Source organism: Manis pentadactyla, chromosome 14 (assembly GCF_030020395.1).
Source record: "Manis pentadactyla isolate mManPen7 chromosome 14, mManPen7.hap1, whole genome shotgun sequence".
Lineage (NCBI taxonomy): Eukaryota > Metazoa > Chordata > Mammalia > Pholidota > Manidae > Manis > Manis pentadactyla.
The window spans coordinates 21,356,027-21,380,907 of NC_080032.1; the positions used below are offsets into that span (position 1 = coordinate 21,356,027).

Below are 24,881 nucleotides of genomic sequence, written 5' to 3' on the forward strand. Positions count from 1 at the left end.
ATTCAATTCTTTGGTATATTAAATAGAAAGCAGGGCAAAAGCATTTCTAAACAATGGAATATAGGTTTGTTGTTCTCAGCATCCGATAATTATATACTGACAAGCTTCTGGGCATGGCCTAGAGGGCTGATGTAGCAAGGGATGGAGAGCTTTGTGTCCATCATCAGTTGGCCTTTAAGCCCTATTCTCCTCGCCGTGGCTCCCCTTTCCCATAGTGATTGGTATATCTGTTCAGACTTTATTTTGTACCATTGCTCTTGGGCAAGAAAGTGGGCATCAGTATTTGAACATATTACTTAGGAGGTGCTGGCCTGGTTTAGAGAGAAAGGCATCTGTGGGACCTTGGGTTTCTATAATCTACCATGAGTAGGCAGTTGAGTTATAAATCTGTGAATTTTCACTGTGTGTTCAAGTATCTGTGCTTCTTGCTCTTCTCTGTTTCAAGAAGTTTCAAAAATTAAAAAAAATCTAAAGAAAAGTGTTCCTCAGATCTCATTATTCTGCCTCTCATTTCTGTATTTCTGAGGAAGAGGTTAAAGAAACATTTGATTTCCTAAAAAATCCTTTTCAAAGTTTTGTTTCTCAAATAGCTTTTAGGTGGGAGTCGGGGGTAAATAAGGGATTAACCTAAGCTTGGTGGCTGGTTTATACTCCAGTTTTCGTACAGCTTTATAGAAGAACCATATTGTTCATGATTTGGTCAGTAAGGCACAGTATATTATATTAATAAAAATTAATCTTTAATTGTTTCTCTACAAATACTGTATCTGACGAGTTGTTTTGAAAAAACACACACACATACACACACGCCCCCTGCCAAAACGACTGAACACACACACACCCGCCAAAACGACCGAACACACACACACACACACACACGCGCGCGCGCGCGCGGCACCCCCCCCCCCCCCCCCCCCCGCCAAAACGACCAAAATTATCATCGGGAAAGGAGATCACCATGAGTGATTTGAAGAGGGCATGTTGTTCTCAGTGGCTTTTGTATCACTGTTTGATATTTTGCTAATAGTTGTGTGTGGCAGGGTTGATTAATTCATCTGAATGTATATGATGTTGCTTCTGATGAAATTATAACATTTTATTGATCTGGGACTAGAATTCTCTGCTTGATATTTATTTTTATTACTGTGAGGGAGACAGATCTTACTTAATTACATTAAAGTAGATAATCTTTGGCAGGGGTAGGGGAAGGGTGGTCCTGAAGGCAGAAACAAAACAGCGCAAGGAAAACGCACCTGAAACCTTAAAACCTTAATAGCCCTAGTCCCAGAATACGAAAATGGAGACTGTAGTGTGGACAGTTTCCTATAGGAATTTGAAACTAAGAAAGATCACAATTGTAGTGTTGTACTGTAGGTGTTAAACCTTCTGATAGTAATAGAAATAACTCTCTGGAAAGCTAAAGCTCTGTGCTCTACATCTTTTATTCTTGGTAGTTTTGAGATCCCCAGATGGTTTTTTCTTGAGCGACTGATATATTTCAATATCCAACCAGCTCTTTGAAAGAACACTTTTACTCCTGAAATGGACAATTCAGTGTTCTGCTTTTTAAGGCTTTTGTGCTGTGAGACTGAGAGTTATATCTGGAAGGTCTACATAGGAGTTTTCTTTCTGGAAAAGTCATCAATGTCTGCTGTCATCTTACTTTGGAATAGATTTTTACAATATGAGAATTAAAGCTAGATTTTTCTATCTCTGAAAGTTACTTACATGTTTGTACTTTAATAAAATTTCCCTTTAAAAGTGAAGGTCATTTTTCAGGATTTGATGTCCATATACTTTTCTAATTTTTACAGTGACCAGGGTTCATTTCAGGAATCCATATGGGATCTATTAAGTAGCCTCATTGGTGCATAAATGAGTAGCAATAGGTACGGACAACATTCTCTGATATTCAGAAGTTTTGAAAGTGTCCGTGGCTTTCAGTTTTGCCTGCAGTCCATATAGAGGGTTCTTTTTTCAAATTGTAGTACTTGCTCAGTCTTTGTCCTCTTGGTAGCTGCCCAGGCCCTTTTCTAGCCCTGCAGTCATACTTTACTGCACCATTAAAGGAGGACTACCTTAAAAAAGACAAACCAGAGAACTAGTCACCATCTTGGTTTGTTAAAGGACAGCATTCCCTCTTTGTGGCTCCTAATTTTTTCTTTTTAAAGCTGTTGCCATTTATCTAAGGTGGAATTCCATGAACCACTCAGAATTTAAAATTGTCTGTACACTTAGTAAGACTAGGTTTTTTCTTTTAATTAGCATACTTTGGAACTGTAATTGATAAATTTGTTTGGAGTCCCCAAAGTCATATGTTTTTATCCTAATTAATTGCTGGCACATATGTTCCTAACCAGCTGTATTTTCAAGCTGTAAGTCCCTATCACAAGGGCTGATGGTAAACCTTGCTGTGTTTTCCAAGTCAAGAGGCCATCAGACAGGCATGTGTGTTTAGAGAGTATTCTGGCCTCTTCTTGATGGGGCGTATCACTGTCCTTTAATCAAGCTAGAAGGTACACTTGAGCTTTTTCAGATAGTCCTTCTTTAAACCTGCAGGATCACAAGTAATCTTTTTAATTTTCTTGTGTCCGTCCGTCTTTAATTTCTCCAGATACTGCAGGCAAACAGCTCGCCGAGGTGTCCCATGGGGGTTTAAAAGCCGCATCGAATGCAGTTGAATTAGCGCCCGTGGCGCAATCCCGCGGCCTGAAATGAACCCTGCGAGGCTGTGTATCAGAGGGTATGTTGTTGACTATTGGCCTATTTTCCTACTGGGCAAATTATTCCGTCATAATGGAGATGGGGGCAGAGCTGACTGAGGTTGTGCAAAAAGACTGGCTTTTCTAGAAAGAGTCCTTGGGGCAAACATCAGTTGTGAGCTTAGTACTTTTTCCTTGTCCTGAAAGGGTGCCCTCCTGACTTCTGATCTTGATGACATAGGCCCATACCCACGAACTGTTCTTCCCTGAGATTTTCTTCTATGGTGCCAGAATTTCTGTTCAGAATTCTTTATCTTGCCTCTGTTCACAGTGTTTCATCTGTATATATGTATTAATCTAAAATTAAAGCGCATGTGGTGAGTGTTCCCGTCACTTACTTACTTATGGACTTTTCCAGCAGAGGTCTTAGATAGTTTGGATGGACAAGAAATCTGGTTCTTGAAGTCTATCTGCCCTCAGCAAGGATTATGACGTGAATTTTTATAGGTCTTCTGTTTGTTGTCTTCTATCCTGATATAATGCACATATGCCCTATGTTTGTGATACAGTATTCAGAAATAAAACCAGTGAGCAGCCTTTTTCTGAAGGAGAGTTATTCTCTTTTGGGGTGGTGGTGGGGTAAATATTATCTAATGTTTCTGGAACCTTTGTATAAAACAGAGTTTCTTAGGTGCAGAAAAACATGGAGTAATATCCCTTCCACAATGGCACTAATCAAATTTTTGACTGATGTGGTATAACAAAACCTCTGGTCCTGTTGAATTGAAAGATATAACTGCTTAGAGAAAGTCTATATGGTGGTAGCAGCAACTGGGTTTTATTATTAGTAATATTAGTAAAGAAGACATTTGATATTAGTAAATAAGACAGTATAATAAAGAAGAAAAATAATGTTTTTAAAAGCTGTAGTCTACTTGGTGACCAAGACTTTTAAAGATTAGATTCAACATCTTACTTAATTTTAGTTTGAGTGCTTTATTTTGTTTTGGCTGGCAAGGTTTGCCTTTGCTGCCTGACCTGTGAAATATTTATACCAAGGTAATGTCTTTCCTTCCCAGACCTCAGAATATATTATTCAAGCTTACAAATATGGTGCATTTGAGAAGATCCCAGAGTTTATCGCGTTTAGGAACAGGCTGAATAATTCTCTTCATTTTGCACAAGTCCGTACTGAACGGATGTTGTTAGACCTTCTACTTGAAGCAAATATGTAAGTATTGCATAAGAGCTAAAAGGGAACTAAGAGATTAGATTAGATGCTAGGAGCCATTAATGGATTCATGGGTGACATTAGCAGGCTTAAGAGAAGGAAAAATGGAAAAAACAGAGCACGTGGGGGGAATGGGGAAAAAAGGGGTACCTGGTGCATATCATGGGGAGTAATAGAGGACTGCCAGCACCATCTCAGGTTCCATACAAAAGCCAGCTAGGCCATTCTTGTCACCCAGGTCCATAAGGTGTTTACAAGGTTCCCTTTCCTTGTATACATGGGATTTCAGTGATTAATGCTGAACTATTTTATTTTGGTTGGGCTTCCAGATGCCTTTCTTTTGCTATATAGCAGGCAGCATGCTTTGTGCTTGGTTCTATTTCACCTTATATGAGCCTTTACTAGTTAATAGGAAATTCTTCCTCCCTTCCTTCTTCTTTCCCTTCCTTTTCAGTAAAGCAAAGTCCTGGCTTATGTATTTTCATGGCTGTTCTACTGTTGAAATAATAAATAAATAAATTTTCTGTATCACAGATCAACCAGCTTAGCAGAAAGTATAAAGTCAATGAATCTTCAGCCAGAAGAAGATGACATTCCATGGGAAGCCTTGCGAGACAATAGAGACTTAAATGTTTTCTTTAGCTGGGATCCAAAAGACAGGTAACTGGAATTTAACCCTGAGCAGTTTTCTTTTAAAGAATTAGGATGACTGAGAGTTTTTTAAAAATCTTTTTACACAAACATAACATGTTTGTTGTAGGGATCAGAAGATAATAAGTAAGCCAAAGGAAGAAAATAAATCTCATCCCTGTGCTGGGATTACCTGCTAATATAAAAATTAGATCTTCCTTCACAACAGACATGAGAACAGATTCCAGATGGTCTAAACGATTATATGCTAAAATTCCTTAGAAATTCTAAAAGAAAATGTATATTTTTAAATGGTTGGGGAGAAAGTCCGTCTTGGCATTACATCAAATATGGAAATAGAAGATATGATCTTTGTGTTAGCCTTCTATATAAAAGTAAATTTGTTAACTTACAAGGGCATGTGGTAAATTGGCAAATTTATTCATGTATTAATGTCCTTCATATATAAAGAGAATTCTTAATAAATCAATAAGAAGATAACTAAAAAACAAATTGGGCAAAATCCTTGACAGGTAGTTCAAAAAAATTCACCTGATAGTTTTTTTCAGTGTTTTGAACAAATATAAAAACAATTAATACTTGCGCTCAGCAAGATTGTGGGGAAAATGGTTGTCATGTATTTACATAGGGGTAAAATTTATATAATCTTCCTATAGGGAATTTTAGTGTACATACCAAGATTTAGAATGCCCTATACCATTCAGTTCAGCAGATCTGCTGAAAGTGGAACCTGAGGAAATAAGTCCTCAAACATGCAGAAATATGTATATGAGTTCTGAATATACTGTGATTTAGGGATTGCCAAGATCGCATTCAGTGCTTTGAGACTCAAAGGACTCAATATATAGTTGAACTCACAGCTAAGGTTTATAGTAACGAAAGGATACATGACAGGATCAGCAAGGGAAAAAGACACAGGTGGAATCTGGAGAACTCCATGCACAGACTTTCAGTGTTCTCTCCTTCCTGTGAGGGGACATGCCAAGTGTGCTGCTTTTCCTAGCAGTGAAAAATGCAGTTAAGATGTGTGCAGTGTTTCACCCATTAGAGATTTGGTGCACAAAATCTTTTATCGGGTGGTTACATAGATAACCTCTGTCTAACCTGCATCAACATTCCATACTCCCAGAAGGAAAGCAGGTATTCATCATAAACCATATGGTCTGTACAAACAGTCCAGGTACAGTGCGCCACTCTTATTATTTAGAGAATGGTTGGAGTGCCAAGATCCCAGACATGAGGCAGGGGCCAATCTTGTAAGCATGCCTTTCTAAAGTCAATTGCCTCAGGCTTGCTTGTGTTAACTCTTTTCTGCATACACTGTCATAAAAAAGATGCACTTGGAAAAATAGTAGAAATATTGTGAACCCATTTTACTTGTTTAAAATACATCATAAATTTTAGATGCATTTTTGTACATCTGTACTGCAAAAATCTGGAAGGGTCGATATCAGGCTTGTTAGTATTGTGGGTGTTTGGTTATCAGGGAACATTTTCCTTCTGTTTTTTTACTTTACTGTCATTTGAATTTTTTATATATGTATTTTGCCAAAAATATACATGATAAATATTTTATCAGAAAAATAGTGTTAAGGGGGAGATGACCCATTACATAGGTTATCATTCCCATTTTATGCATACTGAAATGGGGACTTGGATGATTTTGGTTTGTCCAAGATCATTCAGCTAGTAAATGAATGCTGGGTCCATTCAGACATCTTGCCTGATGAAAGTGAACTTTGAAAGATGTAAAGGCAAATTTGAATAAAATGGATGGTTTTGGATGTTTCTTTTTTAGGGATGTTTCTGAAGAACATAAGAAACTTTCCTTGGAGGAGGAGACCGTGTGGTTAAGAATCCGTTCCTTAACATTGAGGCTTATCAGTGGACTTCCAAGTCTTAACCACTCTGTGGAGCCAAAGAACTCAGAGAAGACCACTGAGAATGGTGTATCTTCCCGGATTGACATTCTTCGTTTGCTCCTTCAACAGCTGGAGGTGGCCATGGAGACGGGAAAGCGATTTATTGAGAAAGAAATTCAGGTATCGTCAGTATGTATTTATCATCAAAGCTGCAGTAAGCTATTGCTGTCTGTCTTTTTAAAAGTAAGAATTTGGGATTGGTGAATACTAAAGAACAGTATTTTGTCCCAGTTTATGGCATCCATAGGAAGAAGATAAATATTTTTTTAGATGTGGGGAATTATAGAGACTTCTCAGGGGAAAACCAAAAGAGCCTTTATTTTTTATTTTTTTGGTAATGGTAAATTCTTAGTAACTGTCAACAAATTAATATGGGGTTTCTGTTTTCACCATAATGATTTAGTTATTAATACTTGGTTGATCAGTGGTTTGTAACTTAATCACTGAGATTTTTTTCCAGTGTTTATAGTCCCTTATTTTCTTATTTTGTCTAAATTTAGTTAGAGCTAGAGGACATAACTTTTTTGTCTTTCTTTTTCAGTATCCTTTCCTTGGTCCTGTACCTACGAGAATGGCTGGATTCTTTAATTCTGGCTGTTCTCAGTGTCAGACCAGTTCTTTTTATCTTGTTAGTGATATTCATGAGCTGGACGCCAATGGCTTAGGTAAGTATACACTTGCATGAGTGTATTGCCAGGTCTTCATCATGGAAAACTTCATAAATGCAATGAAATATTTATAACCTCACATATTAGGAAAAATTTGGGAGAGAGGGAAGCTGTTCTCGAAATGTCTGGTTTAATATCCAAGAACGTACATTCATATGTTACAAAGTAATGTTTTAGAAACGTAAGTCCTTTCCATATTTAAAACCACTTATTAGGTCCAAAAGTTGAAGAAATCTCCGATTTGTTAAAATATTGTTGGATTTTAGATTGAGTTCTTAAAGGAAGCCCTGAACTTTGTGGAGAAGACTTTTTTTCTAATGCAGTGAAGATCACACAAATATCCTTAAAAATGTTTCCCCCCGCAAATCATAAGTTGTTGAACCTGGTATTTAGTGTATTTGAAGCACGTAGGTTTCAAGTCCTAAAGAATTTTAGGTAGTAATTTTGGCAGAAAGGTAATCAATGCCTTTCTCTTCCTTTTCTCCTTCATTTACCTTTTCCTTTCCTTCATGTTTCTCTCTCTCAAAAATGGAATTTGATGCCTATGGTCTTTTTTTAAGAAGTCTAAGGAGTACATAAAGTAGGGGGCAGAAGAGTTAAGATTTTTCTGGGGAGATTCCTAGAAGAGGGATGCCTCTCCTTATTAGGTCTCTTCCAGGGGTTGTCATGATGATTGTAAACTGTCCTGGTGCTGATGAGTGTGATTTGTATTATGTAAATGAGATTTTTTTCTTTTTTTTTTCATTAAGGTATTATTGATATACACTCTTAAGAAGGTTTCACATGAAAAACAATGTGTTTACTACATTCACCCATATTATTGAGTCCCTCACCCATACCCCATTGCAGTCACTGTCCATCAATTCCTGTGGTCTTAAGAGAAAAGAAAATGTCCTTGCCTGTTAATTGGTTGCAGGTGTTGATCTTGCTTCTTTATCTTCCTAAAAAACTGAATTGAAAGTTTTTCATTGCTTTTGCTTTTCAATTTTAGAGGATACAGTGGAGATCCAGGAGCGAGTAGAGAATAGTCTTAAGTCTTTACTAGAACAGTTAAAAGGTAAGCATTCTTACTATGGTTGCCTATATTGTATCTGATTATCTGATAATAGCTCATTTTTTTTAGTAGAAATTTGCAAGAGCATTTGAAAGTAATAATGCATACTTTTGGTATTTTTTAAAGACATATTTGATTTTAAAACATTTTGAATTATAAAATAATAGATACTTATTATAAAACAGCACAGAAGTAGGTATGATCTTTCCCCCTTTCCCAGCTCTGTTCCCCTAGAAGAAAATAAGTACTGTTGACATTTTGGAGTCTATACTCCTAGATAGGACCTAAACAGTTACACATGTGTATATGGAAATACATAGTAGTTATTTTTTTTAACATGGAAAGTATAATACACGCTTTTCTGACTTTAATGTTTTGTTGTCTTGGACAACTTACCATGTCAGTTACATGTACACCCCATTTGTTTTGGTGGCTGCATAATATTCCATAGTGTACCAGAGTACCAAATGTATGTATGTACTCCCCCAGATTATATAATATATTATGCACTTGAGTTATTTATAGCTGCATTTATAATAACAAATTTATAACAATGCTGAAGCGAGCACCTTAGGACACAGCATTTGGATATTTGAGTAATTACTTGGGATTAAATTCCTAGAAATGGAATTGTTTGGTAAAAGGATACATGTAAGCATTTTAAATCTGTAAGGACCTTTCTTTTCAAGAACCTAAATGGTATTTTATGTTATTGCTCAAATGAAGACTAAGAATTAAAAGATGACCAGGATTGTTAGAATAAAACGTGGTATTTGTTATGAAGGTAATTTCTGTCATGTATACTTTTGGTGTTTTAAATCTATTATGGCACAAATTCTTCTAAATCATTCACTTGAAGTCTTAATTTTATTGTGCCATTGGCCTATTTGTGGAAAGGCTTAGCTGGTGTTTAGACCCTATAATATGTAATTCATAAGGTCACCTTTTATATTTTTTGAAGACAATAGAGCAGTAGTCACATGACTTTTTAAAGATCTTAAAATAGATACCCTTTCTTTCTTGCTTGGTTCATTGTGGGGGAAGAGCTTTCTGGATTAAGCTTTTTTTATGTGCTTATTCTTTATTAGATTGTACATTATGTTCCTAAAAATAGCATTGAAACAGAAGCTGAATAAAACCATAATTTTTTTCTCTTTTCAGATGTTTTCAGTAAATGTAAAGGTGACCTCTTAGAAGTTAAAGATGGTAACTTGAAAACACATCCTACTCTTTTAGAAAATCTAGTCTTCTTTGTTGAGGTATGCTTTTGTTCTTTTCCTGAAAAACTAGATTTTCCTTAATTGAATGCAGGATTAATTTTTCAAAAATTAACAGGTAACAGACACTTTATACTTGTAATTTAATTCCATACCCCTGCCTTGTATTAATTGAAAAGCAGTTTCTGAGCCAGCTCCTTCCAGGAATATCAAGAAGATTTCATTCATACTTCTTAGGTAAATCTTCTTGAAATTTGCTCTACCTGTCTCTGAAGATTCCATAGATTCAGTCTGAATCTAGCTCTTTTCTGTTCATTCTCCCTTCTGGCTCAACTGTTACATAGTTTAAGTTAATTCCTCTGGCTTCTTTCAATTGTTTTTGCTATTCAGTAATTACTAAATTCTGCATTATGAAGGAGAATACAAGAGCTGATGTAGCAAAAGTCTCTTTTCTTTTTTAGCCAGAGAGAAGGAAGCTTGCAAACACTTATAACCCGTTACCTTTCTGTGATAGATTTTACCTTTCTCCCCCTACTAGTCTGAGAGCTTCCTGAAGGCAGTATTCCCTGTTCTGTTTTAAGGTGACTGGTAATGTTTTAAGGTCTAAGACATGGAACAAATTAATGATAATTGCATGTATGTGTACATACACACACATTAGCATAGGAGGAGATATGTAAACACCTAACTTAATGCAAAGAAGTCTATGTGCTGACCAACTTGGGAGATTTCTCTATGTATATTTTGGTTAAGGTTTGCAGGTAAGGCAGTGTCTTAACTGGTTGGAGAGGTGGGTGGGGAGAGGCATATTGTAAAGAGCCTTTGTATTCTGTGCCCCACTTGAGTGAGAAGGATGTTAATAGATCTCCATTTCTGAGTGGAGGATCGGTTTTAGAGGTGGGAAAGCCAGAGGAAAGGATAAAGATGTAAGTTATCCCAGTATTCTAAGCTGGAGATGATGAAGGCTTGGTTCAATGTGGTGATAAGAGTTGAGAGTTAATAGGAGAAATTGAACGTATTTGCATAGAAGGACTGTTAGAATTTCTTTGTTTAATCCATAGCCTTTAAATGCTCATGATAGACATCTTAAGTGTAATCCTTATTGATGAATTTTCAATATTTCATCTTTCAGACTATTTCCATTATCCTTTGGGTGTCTGGTTACTGTGAGAGTGTCCTGCGACCATACAAATTAAACTTACAGAAAAAGAAAAAGAAGAAAAAAGAAACCAGCATCATCATGGTAATAGGAGAGAAAACACAAGTAACAACCTGGCCACATGCTGATTTTTCTTTTCACTGTTTTCCTGCTTTTGTAAGAGACTTTAGGATCATACATGCATTTGTTTTTTTTTCTCCCCAGCTTTTAAAAAAATTACACACCTACAGAAAAGCCAAAAGACTAGTATGACACTCTGATATCCTTACCTAAATTTAACACTTGTTAACACTTTGCCACTTTTGCATTCCCTCTCTCTCACCTCCCCCACCTCATTCGTTGAACCATGTAAAATAAAAGTATAGACTTCTTGATACTCAACACACCATGATAGAACAAGAGCAAACTCCCACAAAATCATAATACTCAAGAAATTTAATATTGCTACAATATTATAACATCCATACTCAGATTTCCAGTTATTCCAATTATGTCTTTTATAGCCTTTTTCAACATATTAGAATCCTACAAAGCATTTGACATGGCTTTTAGTTATTATCTCTCTTTAACATCTTTTAATCTAGAACACTTCCTTAGCCTTTTGTTTTGTCTTTATTGTTAAAGAGCCTAGCTAGGCTTTTGGTAGAATGTCCCATAATCCGGTTTTGGCTAACTATTTGTTTAGGCTTAGGTTAAACATAGATGCTTTGTCCTTTTTAGCAAATTAAAACAGGAGGCACTATATTATGTCACATTATTGATGATTTCAGATTTAATTATTTGATAAAGGAAGTGTCTACTGAATTTCTTCATTGTAAGGAATCCATCCCCCTGTTATAAGTAATCTGTGGGATGATGCTTTGAGATATTGTGAATGTCAGCCTTCCACCCATTGGTTTTATCATCTATGGTTCATCTAACCTGATAAATCATCTGTCACATCAGGGTTGCACAATGGTGCTTTAAAAAAAGTTGTCGATCCTTTATCATCTATTAGCTGGCTTCCGTAAAATAGAGCTCTCCCACTCCGTGTGTGTGTGTGTGTGTGTGTGTGTGTGTGTGTGTGTGTGTGTCTTTTGATACTACTATTTGAATATCACTATGGACTCATTCTTTTAAAAATTTATAATCCATTATCATCATTTTCTTTTGGATACTCAAATTTGGCTGATGGGGGCTACTCTAAGCTGCTTTCTGTCCTTGAACATGTCTTCATCAGTTTTTGAGCCCTTGCTTTCTGGAACAGCAAAAGAGTTCCAAGCACTTTGTACTTTCCCATTGAACTGATATGAGACATTTTTTTCAAGGAGCCCTGGTTTCTTTATGGGGAATGGTATTTGAAAACCAAGATCTAGGTAGGTGTGAGATGTACTAGCTGCCAGGGGGGTTTCAGTGCTTCTAGTTTATGTTAGTGGAGAGAGACAGGAAATGTATTTACACACACAACCACACATGAAGAGTTTAAATAATTCTTACTGATACACTTCCAGTTCCTGTCCAGCATCACAGTGTTCTTCTTTCTGTTCCTTCCCTCATTCCATATTTGTAGCTTCCTTTTTACAATGTGAGACCCCTGGTTCCCAACAGCATCAATTTATTCTTTTGCTGTTTTACAATAAGTACTAAATAGTTTTGGAATTAGTACATCAGTTTAACTACTAGTTCCAATAACCCAATTTTTTGCAGTTTTTTTTGTACTTTCAATATGTTCCAGGAAATATAGACAGTTGAGGTACTCTAAAAGCATTGGAATTAAAAACAGATTATATTATTAGCTAAAGAAAGTTCATTTATTTCTGTTTGTATTCGATTTTGGATTTCCACCCATCTTCATTAAGTTTCAAATGTGTAAAACATTAACATGTGTATCCTTTTAATAAGGAAAGTTACTTAGGATTCATTCTGTATGTTGTTTTATTAATACTTGAATTTATCCTATCACTGTTAATAGGAGATTTTTATTCACTATAGCAATATAGTAACCATTGTCATTTTCAAACGTTTATGGTTTTAGTAGTAATACTGATTTCTGCACAATTCAGTAACAATTCAGGAATTCTTTAGATCTGACACTGTGCTAGGTGTTACCATTCATTCAAAAACAAAGGTACTTAGATTTGGATGAGGGGCTAAATGAAAGAAACTTCTCTTCATTTTATTCAATATAATTTAACAGATGAGTGCAAAGTTTGAAAGTGTAGATCAGACTTTCTCTGTTACTCTCTCTTTTAATGGAAGCCTACACTTCTAAAACCTATCAAATAGCTTTTTGGTATTTGAACTTTGTGGGGGTTTTTGTAGCTGTTGCTTTTCTAATTTCCAATACTGAGGCTAGTATCAAAGTAATCTAAAGGTGTGAATAAAGTGAAGATCATTTATACTCCTCCAAAAGTGATAACCATTGCAGACAAGTCAGAATCATCCTCTATAGAAGGTTCTGCATCTTGCCTATTTGTTTTTGTTTTCACTTAACAGGGTATCTTAGACATCCGTTTGTTTCAGTAAATACAGATGTATTTCATTACTTTTAATAGTGGTATGCCAATAGTTATACCATTTAATTCAGTTGATAAATATTTTGTTGGTTCTAATTTTTTAATTATAAGTAGTGCTAATAAAATATGGACAGATACACAAAGATGAATTTATAATATGATTTCCTTAGAATATCTTTTAAATCTGAAATTACTATGTCTCTATATTTTTGCATTCCCCAACTGTTGTGTCTATTATCTTTACCCATCTGACAGGCAAACATTGGTATTCCTTTTTTTCTAATTGCTTTTTAAAAATGCCATTCATGTTGAACCTTCAAAGACAACTTCTTTTTTTAAATTTTTTATTAAGGTATCATTGATATGTAATCTTATGAAGGTTTCACATGAGCAATATTGTGGTTACTACATTCACCCATATTATCAAGTCCCCCCCACACACCCCATTGCAGTCACTGTCCATCAACATAGTAAGATGCTGTACAGTCACTACTTGTCTTCTCTGTGCTATACTGCTTTCTCCGTGACCCCCCTACATTATGTGTGTCAATCATAATGCCCTTTAATCCCCTCAGAGAAGACTTGTTGAGTGAAAAACTAGCCTTACTAGTTGATTAGCCAGGTTTCTTGTGTTTACATATTTTTTTAACCTGTATCATATGTTGCTGGGATTTCTTTGCTGTTTTTTCTGCTCCTTTCTTTGCCCAAGTTTCCTGTTGCAGTAGTAATGTTTTTTCTATTGACATGTTTTGAGCTATTGAGCTCTTAAACATAATTGTATTATTAAATCCTGTGTCCTATATCATGTAGTTTTTCAGTTATTTGCTTTTAACTTGAGTCATTTTTTTGTCAACATAATAGTGTCTCTTTTGGGGTTATTTTTGGTTTTTTGGTATCATTAATCTACAATTACATGAGGAACATTATGTTTACTAGATTTTCTCCTTCACCAAGACCCCCCCACAAACCCCATTACAGTCACTGTCCATCAGCGTAGTAAGATGCTGTAGAATCATTACTTGTCTTCTCTGTGTTGGAAAGCCCTCCCTGTGCCTCCCCCCACATTATACATGCTAATCATAATGCCCCCTTTCTTCCCTCCTCCCCCCTTATCCCTCCCTTCCCACCCATCCTCCCTAGTCCTTTTCCCTTTGGTAACTGTTAGTCCATTCTTGGGTTCTGTGATTCTGCTGCTGTTTTGTTCCTTCAGCTTTTTTCTTTGTTCTTATACTCTACATGTGAGTGAAATCATTTGGTACTTGTCTTTCTCTGCCTGGCTTATTTCACTGAGCATAATACCCTATAGCTCCATCCATGTTGTTGCAAATGATAGGATTTGTTTTCTTCTTATGGCTGAATAATATTCCATTGTGTATATGTACCACATCTTCTTTATCCATTCATCTACTGATGGACACTTGGGTTGCTTCCATTTCTTGGCTATTGTAAATAGTGCTGCGATAAACATAGGGGTGCATCTGTCTTTTTCAAACTGGGCTGCTGCATTCTTAGGGTAAATTCCTAGAAGTGGAATTCCTGGGTCAAATGGTATTTCTATCTTGAGCTTTTTGAGGAACCTCCATACTGCTTTCCACAATGGTTGAACTAGTTTACATTCCCACCAGCAATGTAGGAGGGTTCCCCTTTCTACAGAGCTTTGCAACATAATGTTTTTAAAAGCAAGATTTAAAAGAAAAATGATTCCTAGCTTAATAAAATGTTTAGAAAGCCCTTTTTTAAAATTTATGATTGCAGAAGTTATTACCTAAACTTCCTTCTGATGCTTTGATGGATTTTTAAAAATTTAAGTATTTAATCTATCTGGAATATATTTTGGTATTTACATTTTTATTTATCTTTTATTTCCAAATATCTAGCTAGTTGTCTCAATACCATCCATCCACTTGAAACCATGGTTTTGAAATGTCACTATTTAAATTCCCCTATATTCCTCAGTCTGCCTTGGGATTTGTTTTCTTTCACTCTTAGTCACTTTACTTATTAACCAATACCATCTAGATTTAATGGGACTTTAGAATATACTCTAATACCTATTAGAACAAGTTCCCCTTAATTACTCTTTTTTCATAATTTCTTGGCTGTTCTCAACCATTGTTTCCTTTAGAACTTAGGATATTCCACTCTGTTACTAACATTAGAGGAGATCTGAAAAACATGAAGAGAAGAAATGAAGTCTTGATTCTTCTCCTTTATAAATTGTTCCAGGAGATTCCCAGCCACAAGCTGAGTAATGATGACCAACTGAGATTACTTTCTATTCATTTTTCATCTCCAGTTCTCCAGAGTGAAATAAAACCTCATTTTAAAAAATGGCTTAAGTCATTGTTGCTTAGTTAGCATTATTTGGTGGCAGTTAAATTTATCCTTGGTTTGAGATACTGTCAATATTCAAAACTGTCCATCTGTGTTCTTGTTACTAGCATTAGGTATTGCTATAGCATGAAGTTAGTATAGCTTATTTGATGCAAGCATGGGAAATATGTTTGATAATCTTTTGGATTTTTAAAAATCTTTTTACAGCCACCTGTCCTTACCGGTTTCCAAGACTACGTGACTGGGCTTCAGACTTTAATTTCTAATGTTGTGGATCATATTAAAGGGCTTGAAACACATCTAATTGCACTTAAACTTGAAGAACTTATTTTAGAAGACACTTCTCACTCACTGGTAAGAGACTGTAGGCTATCAGTAATAAGCTATATATAGACTTTCAGATGTTCTTATCTTTATCACAAGGACAAGTTAATTTTCCATTCATCATTCTCTCCTTATAGGACTTGTAATTAGAAGGTGCTGCCAGTAGTTTTTTGTTGTGTTGTTGGCGTTGGTGGGTGTCCCCTACTTCTACCCCATACCTCCTTTCTATATATTTTTGGGATTGTTCTTTTACTGTAGAAACTAATAAACTAATGATGAATTGGTGAGTAGTAGAATTAGTACTGTCACTGTTTTGAGCACCTGAGGAAAATAGCCACACTTTTGGATCCAGGGACAGGCTCCTTGATTGAGAACTTACCTGCCACTGGGATGGCTGGCTTCTTTACCAGCCCAGCAGTTACTACCCGAACAAGGAGAGATGCTAGACATCAGAAATAATTTGTTGGTAATTGTTAGGTTAGAGCAAGCCAGCCAAGAAAGGAATGGAACCAAGTTTGGAATCAAAGGTACCAGTCATCAGATTTCTCCTGTTAGTAATTTTAGGTTGATTTCTTAAAATTCTGTTAGTAAATTTTGCCTTTCAAATGTCGATTCTTTTTAAAAATTAAATAAAGGCTTCTGTCTGAAATAATTGAAGATTTAATGGTGTCAGGTGAGTTAATATTTACCAGCCTGAAGTAGGTTTAGGATTTTGATAGGGGTCAGAAGGGCAATGGTTGGAGCCACCCATTTATAGTTGCTCCAATGATGAAATGCTGGTCTTGGGGGAATGCTTCTCTTGAGTAGTTTTCTGACCTAAGCCTTTGCTGCTGAAGGAGCTCATACAGTAATCTCAGAGCAGCCGGTACCACAGCCCTAGACTCCACACATACCTTCCTAGGGAAGGCAGTGAGTGGAATCTTGCTTGGAACACCAGCTTTGAAAAATTGTGAGCCCCTCTTGTAAAGTTTCAATTCATTAGAGCTTTGAAGAAGGGGTTTACTGTGGGAAGGGGCTCAGAGCATTTAACATTTCCAAAGACTGATTAAAGAAAGCAGACGTGTTGAGATGTGAAACTGAGTTTGGTTTTAGCTAGTTAAGATTGTACATTCTGTGCTTTCCTGTGTATATTAGAATGAATATAGACCTCACTGGTGATTAGAAGTATAATTGATGGATTTAATTCTTTAGCATTTTGTCTTCCTTTTTTAAGCCTTAGGTTGTTTTGAAAAGTAAAAAATGCACATAGTAAAAAAAATTCAAAGAATACAAAAAGACTATATTCCCTTCTCATTCTAACCCATTCCCTAGTTCCCTTTCCAAGAAGGAACCACTGTTATCTCCTGAGTTAGATAACCTATCTGTAAGCATATTATCTATTCCCTCCCCCCACCCCTGGCCTTTAAATACACATGATAGCATACTATACACATTGTTTTGTCTCTTGCTTTTTATACTTAGTCTTTAGGAGATCCTTACATTATGAGCACTTATTTACCTTATTCTTTTTAACTGCTCCATACTATATCACTATTTCTTTACACATAAAATGTATGTTAGAGAATTAGAACAGAGAATAGTACCTTGTAGCTGTCAGCCCCAAATTAGTCCCAGTCTCATCCTCCAAGAACCATCTCCACTTCACCCTCCTCTTTCTCTACCTGCCGTTAGCCTTTATGACTTCTGGCACATGGGTACCCACTAAAGGTCCAGTGATTGAAACCTTGAGAAATAGGTACATCTAGCAGGATTCTAGCCTTCTGTCTCCCACTTGCACTCCTCTTTGAAAGAAAGGACATTTGCTGGTCTTTTGGAACACTTTTACATGTAAAGAGATGTATATGTGGTCGATTTGGAGCTGTTTTAAGTTTTTGGTTTTTAGACCAAATCCAAACACATTCTCCAAACTCTTATCCCCATTTCTGAATACTATAGAGAAACAAATTATTTTTGTACCTATTTTTTAAAAAACAAAATATTGACGATCACTCACTTGAATAAATGTCAATTCCTCCATGTGGTTGGACTTTGTGGGGTGTTAACAGGTAGATAAAGATTTATTGAGCTCCCTCTGGTTGGGCTACACATGCTTATAGAAATATAATGATAAAGACCTGACTATAGAAAGATGCATACAAATTACCTTAAATTGGAGATACGGTATAGGCACAAAAATCTGAGCAAGTCAAAAAGTCTTACTGGAGAGGGGACATTTGAGGATTAATAAATTTTCATGAGCATACAGGAATGGATGGAAGGAATCCCAAGCAGGAGGAGGCAGACAAATGCTTGGAGGCAGAAAAATGAGTTGTGTGGGGTACCATTAAGTCAGATGGCAGAGCCAGAGTGCATGGTATGTGGAAGGATGGCAGATAGGAAGGTGACAGGCACAGTACCCTACTGTTGTGTCTGCCTCATGAAATGAGGAATGAGATTTCTTATTTTAAGTATTCTAAAGGTTATCCTCAACTTTGGGCTACTCTCTAGATTTCTCAAGCCCTGGCTGTGCCCTCATCTTTTGACCATGGGAAAGTCACTTAACCTCTCTGGGCCTCAATTTCTTTATCTATAAAATGGAAATCATAATACCTACTTAGAAGAGGGTTATAGTGAGGATTAAACAGCTCAGTAATAGCTTTATATTGCTTACTTTGGTTAAAGTCATGATACAGACACTGAGCAGCACTGCCACCAAATACAGGATCCATGTCATGCTGCGTACTTGTCTTTTAGTTTAAAAAGAAAATCTCTTCTTTTCCATTAGGTTCACTTTTTTTTTTCCTTCCTTTCTTTCTAAACTTAAAACACTGTGAATAAGGGTGCCAGATGACTTCCTCCAGTCCTGGTCCCCTTTCCTCTTCTCTAGGAGTATCCACTGAAGCTGGTTGTGTGCCAAGACAGTTGTCCCCTCTGCCCTGCCCCACGCCCTGACTTGTTTTATACTCAGAGAGAAAATAAACAGTATTATTTGTATCTTATTTAAACCATCTGGTTTTTAATGTAACTTTATAATGTACTCCAATATCTGTTGAGTTTTTAAAAGGTAAATGATATACTGTTTTATTCTGAAGCTTTTTTTTTTTTACTCAACCTTATATTGAAGAGATCTGTTTAGGCTAATGCATGGAGGTCAATTTGTTCTTTTAAACGTGTATAGTATTTAAAATATGAATTCACCACAGCCATTGGGTATTTTAGGTTGTTTCTGTTCATTTACATACATTATTGAATGGAATGTATTTGTACAACCTTCTTATTCATATTTGTATTTCTAAGGTACATGAGGTTTCAAGTAGTTGGGTCATAAGGTGTGCTTACCTGGTTTCTTCTGACTTTTGCAATACTGCCAGTTTTGTGTAAACCCAACCAGTTCTCAACCAAACTCTTTTCTGTATTTGAACATTCCGTCTCCTTTGTTTTTTGTGGTCCCAACCACAGGTCAAATGTGAGCAAATACTTAACATATCTGAGTATCCTTAGGAAAGCTTTGGTCTCTTTTTAGTTGTTTAGCCACTGGGATCTGTGGATTTCATCAGTGTGGAAGTATGTAGGGAGACCTGTCAGTATTGTAACTAGAAAAGATTATGCTGGTGAATTTGAACCTTTTTAAAAAGTGACTATGATAATGTCCAAGTTAATAATAATTTTTTTCCCCTGATGAAACTAATAATCAGAAATCTCAATTTTTCTACTTTGTACAGCTCATAATAATAGTGATTATATGTCCAAACTACTTAGTAATAATTTTCTACTTTTTCTTGAAAACGTAATCAGAAATCTGTTTTTTTGACTTTATATAATAACTTATAACAAAGTTCCTTGAACGAATGATGCTAAAGCAACAGGGTGTCAGTGAAAAATCACATGGAGAATTATACATCCATCATGAGCTTTAACATTCTTTGCATTTTATGAAATTGGATGGAGCTTGCAATGAGACCAAAAATGTAATGTGATTGTAACTTATGTCTTCAGAACTATAATCTGAGAGAATGCTTTCTGAGCAAGATCACTAATTCTTGTCTCATTTGTAGGAAGAGAAAAAATTTTCAAAGACTGTGCAAGGGAAGGTGCAGAGCAGTTATCTGCACTCACTTCTGGAAATTGGGGAGCTGCTGAAAAAAAGACTTGAGACTACAAAGAAACTAAAAATTTAGGGAAGTGTGAACCACAGGCACTGATGACTCCACAACAGAAAATGACATCATCTTCCCAGGCAAAACTACACCTGGTTGACCATCATTTTAATCCAGAACTTCCTCATAAAATGCATGAAGGACTTTGATTGTGAATTAATTTTTTAGGTATTAAATGTATACAACTGATTAAATTATTGTATATAAACCAGAAGCAGGACCCTCATCTGGGTTTGACCACTTTTTATACATGTTCATATGCATATGGCAGCCACAAGAGAGCCCCACTTTTCTTCTTCCCTCCCATCACCAGAAACATTTGGTGGGGTTAGGGGTCCTGTAAAAGCAGCAATAGAAATTAAGCATAAAGCATCAACCTCAGAGCAGCTGAATGGCCCTATTATTAGCAGTGGGTGTTTTGGTCTGGCCCTTAAGCCTTAGGAAGCAGAAGTAGAGGGGGACCGTGATTGAGCTCAGGCCCTTCCACATCAGCAGTTCATTTTTGAGGCTTCCTCAGCTGGTTGGCTCCCACAGAACCCAAGGCAGGTGAAAAGGTCTCAGATGAAATTTGGCATAAGCACCTGTCACTGAAGGGCACCACTCAGACACAGATGTTCTATTTTGGCTGAATAGTCCGACAGCCAAGACTCTAACCTAGTTCCTGTGAGAGTTAATTCATTAACTTAGAGCTGTTTGGAGGGGCAAGCAGTGCAGACCACTTGTAATCTTGCCCAGGACTAGCTTTCTTTCATCCATCTTTGGGAAAGATGGGAATCACTTTAAAGAGGTGTACATAATTTATGCAGGCAAGTCTAATGCCAATGTCATTGGTTTTGTGAGATATATATATATATGTATATGCTTTTACATATATACATATGTGTATTTTCAAGTATATGTGTATATACTTGTTTATGTGTATATACACATTTGCACTTGAAAATGAAGATTTAATACTTTAGTGTTTTTTAAGTGGGGGGTTTGGGAAGGAAGGAATATATATTACGAACTTAACCTAGGTTTTAAGTTTTAGGGTGGGAAAAGAAATGTTGTCCATTAGGTTTGACGTTCAGTGTACTTTCTTCAAACTTGAGAGTTCCACCAGGATGGTGTTTACACACTTGGAGCTCCCCAAGACTATAGCTTCAAGGGTTGGTCTGACAGAAAAGATAAACATTGCTCTTGAAAATGTTATACAGTTTATACAATTGCTTTGATAACTTTTGTGTTTGAATCTGTGCTTGTTTTTGGGCTTTGTTACTCAAATACTGTTAAAGTTAGTAATTCTGTAAGAGCAAAGAAATGAATTTGTTGAGGAAATGCAAGCATCTGATAGAGGATTGGTCTTGAAGACCTTAAAGGCCGTTACAACTCCCTTCTCCAGTGAAATGTGATCCTTTTTTCCTTTGAAAGCAACCAAAAGAGAGCTTGGGAAATCTCTGTATGCAAAACAAATGCATTTTTGTTCTTGGCTTCTCATTTTGACTTTCTTTGACTCAAAACAGTTTGATAGGGTGATTAATCTGTTTAAACTTCCAAGCAAATACTTTTAGAAAATTACATTACCTGTTTAAAATAAGATGTTAGAAATCCTATCCCATCAAGTAATTTCAAGAAATTATTTCTGATATAATTGGCAGCTACAGTTCTCACACCCATCCCAAACGGAAGAACTGCTTTGAACAGATGAATTGAAAATTCTGATTGATTCTAAATTTGATTTAATGACATCATAATTTCATAAAACTAAGGCCTATTTAGATGGAACTTTGTGTGTGTATGGCATGTGTTCTTGAAATGATGTTTCTTTTAGTAGCCAAAAGTATTATACATAGAAATAGAAATGTTCTTTCAAGTGTGTCAACCAACCATGATCAGATTAGCATATGTGTGCTCAGTGGGCTGGCCTTGGTCCTCAGGGACAGTGCTGGACTCCAGTGGTCTACCTAACTACTAGTCCCTTGCCTGGGGGCATCTGGGACCACTACTGGTTTTAGTGACACAATGTTACATCGAAGTTACGCTTCATTACTTGCTGGATTTTCCTACTAATTGTAGCATTTCAATTAGATCCAACCTCTTAATGAAATTATGCAGAAATGGACAATATCTTTTATTGATCTGTTCTTTTGGAAACTGTCATACACTATAAATTGTGTAGTTAAAAAATATATATTCTTACATGAGTAAAAAGCACCCTCTCCAGCAATTGTATATCATTGGTATTTGAAGAGAATTCCCAAATAACCCATTGCTGCTGCTGCTGTTTTTGATCTGTGTGGGGTTTTTTTTTTCGTTGTGTTCTGTTTGTTTTTGTGTGGTAAGTTGATATTTTAAGAAAAAAAGAGAAAAAACACGACTACTGTTTACAGACTGAAAAATTGCTTTTTATACTACTGAGATCCTAAGTTAAGACTCCAAAGCAAACATTTGGTTTAAATCATTTATCTGATGTGGATAAAAGGTAGATGAATTTTTAGTGTTCTCCACATAATGGAAAATGTACAAGTGCTTAGTGTTACCCATTAATTTTGTGTATTTTCATACTTTTAATTGTTCAAAATTGCATTATATTTTGCAATCACTATGTTCAGTCTGGATTTGTCTTTCATTTAAACATTTAATATAAAAAGAGTTTCAGTGTCTCTATGGCCTTGTTATTGAAACTCTTCCTACTTGATGTTATTTATTAATGTGGGAAGTATATATTCTTCCTTCTTTAGGATTAAGTGGAGCATAGGAAATATGCTTTAAACTGGATGGGTTTATATAAACACTTCCATTTTAATTTGGCTTCTCTGCCTGGTTCATTTATGTTTGGATTCCTAGAAGCCACAACCTTTTAAATGTTATATTTTGTCTCAATTTTGTAGTATTCCTCAGGAAAACTGTAGTATTAGTGAGTTAAAATTTTTACTCCAAGGCCACTAGTCTAGAAGTTTAAAGGTACCTTGCATGCTAGCGTTCATGAATTCAACATACACATATTGAGCACTTATTTACTATGTGTCAGATTCCATTTTAGGCTCTTCTGATAGAATGGTAAACGAGATCCCCTATCCTAGTAGTGGCTGAGGTAGGGTTAGGGACAATACAAATTAATATTAGTTGTAATTAAGACCTGTTTAATAAAGTTAAGTCAGGGTATGTGATAGACTGAGTCATGAGAGGACCTCTTGGAGGTGCCATCTGACCTCAGTGATGGAGTCAACCATGGAAAAGGTACACAAGTACAGAAACCCCAAGGCAGGGAATTGCAGAGCACATTCCAGTGATGACGAAGGCTCTAGTGGCTGGGACTCAATGAAAGGAGTAGAAAGGGGGTAGGGATTAAGGGGGAAGGTGGAGTGGGGATCAGAGCAACTGGGACTCTATAGCCAGTAAAAGCAATGAGATTTCTAAATGTAGTGGGAAGTTACTGGTGTTATTTCGGACGGGGTGAGATGAAAAGTTTATTTGGACACACAACACGGAAAAGGAGCCATTTGTCCACTCCTAGTTTCCTTTCCATCTTGTATTAAATGCCCTTAGTTGAGCTCTGAAGGTCAGTTTTTGCCTGCTGCTTTGGTTATGAATTAACTCCATTCCAATGTTCTTTTCCCTTTAACAAAAGAAGGGTACTCGGATACACCTCACTGCCACCTTTAAATTTTCTCCAACAGGTGGGCTCAGGTTTACCCTTTTATCATGTTGTTTTAGAAGTCACTGCTTTGATGCAGACATTTATTTCATAGTAACAAGTGGAGGGTAAGCAACTGTGAGCCAAATACTTAAAAGTCTTTACTGGGTATGGGTAAAATTGTAACATTTCCAGAATATCTCGCCTGGCTTTAGTATATCTGCATATCAATAGGCATTCAGAGGTGGAAAGTATAGCTTTAATGTATTTGCATCATTCCTCAGGGAGGAGAGTTCACCTCCATATCAATGGGTAAATTACCTGGGCAATGGAGGGCTTACCTGTACCTGAGAGATGAGAGGGAGAGCCAGTTTGCTTCTGCTGGAGCAGGAAAGAGAAGGCCCTGGACTGGAGTTTGTAAGCAATAAACAAGTTTTTAAACTTTATTTCTCCCTTTGACTGACTGGTTTAGGTTTTTAAGAGGTATTTTGCCCTGGGATTTCCTTTCCCCAGACTTACACTGGGGAACCTAGTTTATGCTTGAGGAGAGCTTTTTGCAACCTCCAGCTTCCATATATCCCAGTAAGAGTGGGTCCAAGAAAATGTGCTACTTAATATATGAGAAAAGTAGTTCTTGCAGATAAGGCTACTACCTAAGGCCACCCAGTGGGGTCAGGGTTGGTTAAGATTAAGTACTGATGAAATGAGATAAAATCCAGAACCAATTCTCACCTCCCCACCCTAAACACCATCTCATGGTATTCTATTGAATAGTAAAGCTCTCCTGTTGCGCTTCCAATGTTTTTTTGTGCCACCAATTACCAAGGACTATTTAAATTATTTTTGGCACTATTTAAAGATACCTTGCAAGTTCCTTAGAACAGGATTCTTCAGGTTGGATCCAGCAGCTCTTTTGCTTCAGGTTACCTGGAAATTCCCTTAAAATTGTATATACTTACTTGATTCTGGGAAGCCAAGTCCATAGTCTTTATTATAGTCTGATTAGCAGCATTTGAGCTACATTATTTAATTAGATGCAAAGAACTTGGGGGGAAGGAATCCATTTGACACAAGCATCAGGTAAGATTGAATATTCAGAAACAGGGCGCATCTTTAAGTGAAAACTGGTACGAAGAACCTCTGCCTCCGAGGCCATCATTCCTCCACTTCAGACCCTAGGTTTATAAATAATGATACCCAGCCTAGACCTGTACAATGAAGCACCCATGTATGTGCTGCCACCGTTCATTCCTCTCAATTGAGAATCAAGATGACATTACATTCAAGGACTGTGATCTTTTACAGAATTCTTCCCCTACCTGCCATTGTCTTACTCAAATTTCTGTAAGACAGTGAATACTCAGTTCTT

General features: G+C 36.4%; 1 protein-coding gene across 3 annotated transcripts in view; it reads left to right on the forward strand.

Moving 5' to 3' along the window:
• The window catches only part of NAA25 (N-alpha-acetyltransferase 25, NatB auxiliary subunit), a 59,608-nt gene extending 37,070 nt beyond the window's left edge, over positions 1 to 22,538 (forward strand). For 2 of the 3 annotated variants that reach the window (XM_036929373.2, XM_057491873.1), the window contains exons 16-24: positions 3,782 to 3,933; positions 4,468 to 4,593; positions 6,383 to 6,626; positions 7,048 to 7,171; positions 8,166 to 8,231; positions 9,390 to 9,487; positions 10,578 to 10,760; positions 15,641 to 15,787; positions 19,792 to 22,538. In XM_036929373.2, coding sequence (XP_036785268.1) covers positions 3,782 to 3,933; positions 4,468 to 4,593; positions 6,383 to 6,626; positions 7,048 to 7,171; positions 8,166 to 8,231; positions 9,390 to 9,487; positions 10,578 to 10,760; positions 15,641 to 15,787; positions 19,792 to 19,914 — 1,263 coding nt within the window. In that variant the 3' untranslated portion in view covers positions 19,915 to 22,538. The remainder of the gene's footprint in view (positions 1 to 3,781; positions 3,934 to 4,467; positions 4,594 to 6,382; positions 6,627 to 7,047; positions 7,172 to 8,165; positions 8,232 to 9,389; positions 9,488 to 10,577; positions 10,761 to 15,640; positions 15,788 to 19,791) is intronic. The other variant, XM_036929375.2, reaches the window with a different exon arrangement.
• The last annotated feature ends 2,343 nt before the right edge of the window (positions 22,539 to 24,881 follow it).